Source organism: Sphaeroforma arctica, assembly GCF_001186125.1.
Source record: "Sphaeroforma arctica JP610 unplaced genomic scaffold supercont1.375, whole genome shotgun sequence".
NCBI lineage: Eukaryota > Ichthyosporea > Ichthyophonida > Sphaeroforma > Sphaeroforma arctica.
The window spans coordinates 19,618-23,885 of NW_014040183.1; the positions used below are offsets into that span (position 1 = coordinate 19,618).

The 4,268-nt window shown below is 44.0% G+C and overlaps 1 protein-coding gene across 1 annotated transcript in view; it reads left to right on the forward strand.

The window, feature by feature from the left end:
- The first annotated feature begins 594 nt into the window (after nucleotides 1-594).
- The window catches only part of SARC_05709 (hypothetical protein), an 8,451-nt gene continuing 4,777 nt past the window's right edge, over nucleotides 595-4,268 (forward strand). The window contains exons 1-7 of the mRNA XM_014300423.1: nucleotides 595-752; nucleotides 1,202-1,293; nucleotides 1,601-1,724; nucleotides 2,686-2,910; nucleotides 3,376-3,705; nucleotides 3,758-3,855; nucleotides 4,171-4,245. Of these exons, the coding sequence (XP_014155898.1) occupies nucleotides 624-752; nucleotides 1,202-1,293; nucleotides 1,601-1,724; nucleotides 2,686-2,910; nucleotides 3,376-3,705; nucleotides 3,758-3,855; nucleotides 4,171-4,245 (1,073 nt within the window). The 5' untranslated portion in view covers nucleotides 595-623. The remainder of the gene's footprint in view (nucleotides 753-1,201; nucleotides 1,294-1,600; nucleotides 1,725-2,685; nucleotides 2,911-3,375; nucleotides 3,706-3,757; nucleotides 3,856-4,170; nucleotides 4,246-4,268) is intronic.

Sequence of the window (4,268 nt, forward strand, 5' to 3'; positions counted from 1 at the left end):
GTGTTGTTAATAGCATTCACCTGTGAGTGCTAGAGTCGATTGCGACAGCCCCCAATTCAACGGTATTGCTCGTTTGTTGGCTTGCGGTTAAAGTTTAAAAAGTTCATGCATCTCTATATGGGGTTGTACTTACACACACCCGCTCACATTGGTGCGTTAATGTCATGTAGTAGAAGACATGGTTCCTGTTCTTGCTTCTTCTGTGTGCTTGCGCCTGTGACTGGAGTTTACATGATTGGTTGCCTGTCTGTATAGAGTACAGGCTACCATGCCCCAGCACATCAGTGTCAACTACCAAGCTTTAGCCGCTGCTTTGTTCTGTTGGCGTATGTCCACCTATTGGTTTATTCGTATTCTGAGACTTGGGCAATGCTCGTCTGCTGTACGTGCCTCCCTAAGACACTACGGATGCTGTATAACCCTCAACAAGGGCACTTGATGTTAAACAAGCCTAGGTTATGATATATATATATATATATATATATGCGTATGTATTGTTGTACATTGTCTTCGCCAGCCCTTAATATACAACGTCGTGTGCATACCCTAAGCTCATCTCTGCGTATCCAATAATTCATACTACTCTAATCGGTAGGAAAACGGGAGAAGCCTTAGCGAAGCTGATGTTCTTGCAACCCACTGAGGCCACGTTATTGACAATGGATAGCGATGGTAGTATAATCAACGAGGAGAAGCTGCATGTGGATCTGGTCCGAAAGGGCGATATCCTCCGCGTCACCGCAGGCGAGCAGGTGCGTGTGCGTGAGTGTGTTTATTTGTAAAAACTGCCGTACTCAAAGTAGGACTTCTGTGTATATGCATACCATATACGCGATGCCCTTGAGTGCCAGTGGGGGTGGGGGGTGTTTGCATGTGTGTTATAGAATGGTATGTATTGTAGGGACATACACGTACTCGTATAGAATCGTATACGAAAGTGCATGTGTATGACAGTTGAAACTAGACGCTCCCTCGCATATAGGTGTATGTTTACGCATACAGATGTAGGTTTACGAATGCAAATGTATGTTTACACGTACGAAAGTACGTGTAAGCATACAGATGTACGTTGACACATTAGTTGTTTTTAGAATTATATCTAGAGCACACATAGCAAACTACAAGGTTCTTATCTTATTATATCTATAGCACACATAGCAAGCTCAAGGTCCTTATCATCTCTGCATTGTATTGGTTGCAGGTGCCGGTTGATGGCGAGATTGTGTACGGACGCTCTACGCTGAACGAATCCATGATCACGGGCGAGGCCAAACCTGTCAACAAAACCATTGGGTATGGGAACTACGCCTTTACAGAGGAATAGTATAGTAGTCTGTTAACCCCCTGTAGAAGTCACTGTGCTGGCATGGGTTTTAGTTAGAGTTCGTATGGTTGCACCTTGCCCAATTCAGTTGCCAGTGGTAACGCGGATGTGGGTGCGGCCTTTTTTGTTCGGTTTACGGGTGCAGTGCGGGGTAGTCCTGTAATGTACTTGGACGGAGTGTCGTAGTTTACTTCACCCTTTGTTCGGTGGTCGACTGTACATATCCCAACCGCTCATGGAACACACTCCCTTATCGCGCACTCTCATTTGTATCAGTGATCAAATCATTGGGGGCACTCTCAATGAAACAGGCAGTGTGCACATCAAGGTCACCAATGTGGGCGCAGACTCAGCCCTGTCGCAGATCGTCAAACTAGTCGAAGAGGCACAAACCTCCAAGGTAGGTCGAGAGTCTGAATGTATGAATATATTTATATACTTTGATATATATTATATATACTATATATATATATATATATGTGTGTGTGTGTGTGTGTGTGTGTGTGTGTATATATATATATATATATGTGTGTGTGTGTGTATATATATATATATATATGTGTGTATATGTATATATATATCAGTAAAGGAATATTCAAGTGTGTGTGTGCGTGTGTAACTGGCTATATGTGTACATATGTGTATATAATATTCATATAAATACAGACATGTCAGTGAGCCTATAGTTGCATAACTGTCACAATGGTAGCATCTGCGTCTGTTTGTCTGACACTCGCCGAACCGCAGACACTTCCTGTGTCCTTATGTTTATCTTATGAGTATACAAATAACTTTATTCACTGACCCCGATCGTAAGCTTGGCGTCTTCCCCACGCTCCGGTTAGTACCAACATCCGTGGCACATACCACCATTGTTGTTAACATCGCATGTGTCAATACTGGTATACACGCGGTTGGTTGTATACGAATTGATACACACGCGCATACTTAAACAAAGATGAACTAAGGCATACATCTGTGTATGTATTGGTATATATTACTACGGTATATGCCTATGTGCATGTATTGTGTATATATGTACATCCTTGCGCATACTGGCATATACAAGCTTGCACACCCCAGTCCCAGCCATGCTATTTGTGTTTGTGATCATATGTATATCCATCAGCTTGGCCAACCACATGCACATCTGTTTACGCACCCACACACTCATACGTCGCTGTGCAAATCTCAACATAGGCCCCCATCCAACGGCTCCAACACTATCACGCGTAATACGTGACTCTAGTCCATTACGCCGGTATCCTTGCCTATACCATTACCAATCCGTACGCATGAAGTACAAACCTTTACAAACGCAATCTCTCCACCCTACCCCACTCCACCCCTTCCATTGGCAGGCTCCGATCCAGCGGTTCGCCGACACCATCGCGTCCTACTTTGTGCCGGCCATCATCTGCATCGCCTTGAGCACATTTGCGGTGTGGTATGTGCTGTTGCTGACGGGTGTGGTGACAGGCCCAGAGGACATCCCTTCGGTGCAGTACGCCCTCAACTTTTGCATCAGTGTGTTGGTGGTCGCCTGTCCCTGTGCCCTGGGACTGGCCACACCCACAGCCGTTATGGTATGTCCATATACCTAGTACGCGTATGGGTTTGTATGGGTTAGTATACATTGTGCAAGGGGTGGGTGTGGGTGGGTGGGTGTAGTGGGTGTGTAGTGTGACACACTTGACTTCTGCATCATTTGTGCTGATCTGTCCCTGCGCCCTGCCACGCCTACTGCCGGAAAGGTATACTTCTGTTATATTGGTGTACACATGAATCCGTACATGCATATGTATATATTTATATTTATATTTATATTTATATATGCCTTGGGGATAGGTGTAGATGAGCTAAAATCCCGTAGTCTAGGAAGTAAAACACCTTTCTGGATACGTTATGCCCAATGAAGGATACATGTACGTTATATACACCAACCCGTGTACACGCGTGTCAGTCTATTCGCTCAGAGACGTCTCACTGGCAGAGGACTATACACGTGCTTTGGGCCTAGGGTAGCTCAAGATTATACGTTTATACTACAGGTCGGCACTGGGGTTGGGGCGCAGAACGGGGTGCTGATTAAAGGCGGAGAGTCGCTGGAAGCTGCACACCTCATCAACACGGTCTTACTGGACAAGACTGGGACTATTACCGAGGGTAAGCCGAACATCAGTCTGTTCAGGCTACTGTCACGCGACGGGAAATGGACTAAAAATGAGCTGGTGCGTCTGGCGGGTGTAGCTGAGAGTGGTTCCGAGCATCCGTTTGGAGTTGCGATTGTCAAGTACGCCAAAGCGACTCTGCGTGTGCTGGCCTTCGCACAACCGGAACGAATGATGGTCGCTGCTGGACAGGTATATATTTATATATATGTATATATATATATATATGTATACGTATAAACGTTTAAAGACATGGATATAGTACATGTCTGTATGTGTATTTAGATATTTGCAAACGCATGGGAGTGTCCCGATGTACCTGGGCGTGTTAGTGTATATTGTGGTCACCACCCTTTGGGTGTGTCATTGTGCAAACCCAAATTCGCACTCATATACTATATGGGCCTAAAATGGTATCTGTATATAATACATGTACATGAAATGGTGTGTGAATATTATACATGTGCATGAATTGGTGTATGTATATAATGCATGTACATGAAATTGTGTGTGTATATTATACATGTATATGAAATGGTGTGTGATATTATACATGTACATGAAATGGTGTAAGTGTATAATACGTGTACATGAAATTGTGCATGTATAATATACATATTTATGAAATGGTGTGTATATTATACGTGTACGTAAAAGGTTGGAGTAGTGCGTGAGTTGCCTTTTTTCACAATGCGTTTGTAGTGTACCTGAAACTACGAAAATACCAAGTCCAGTGAAAATGGATGTGTCGTACATCATGCTGTTCAACATGA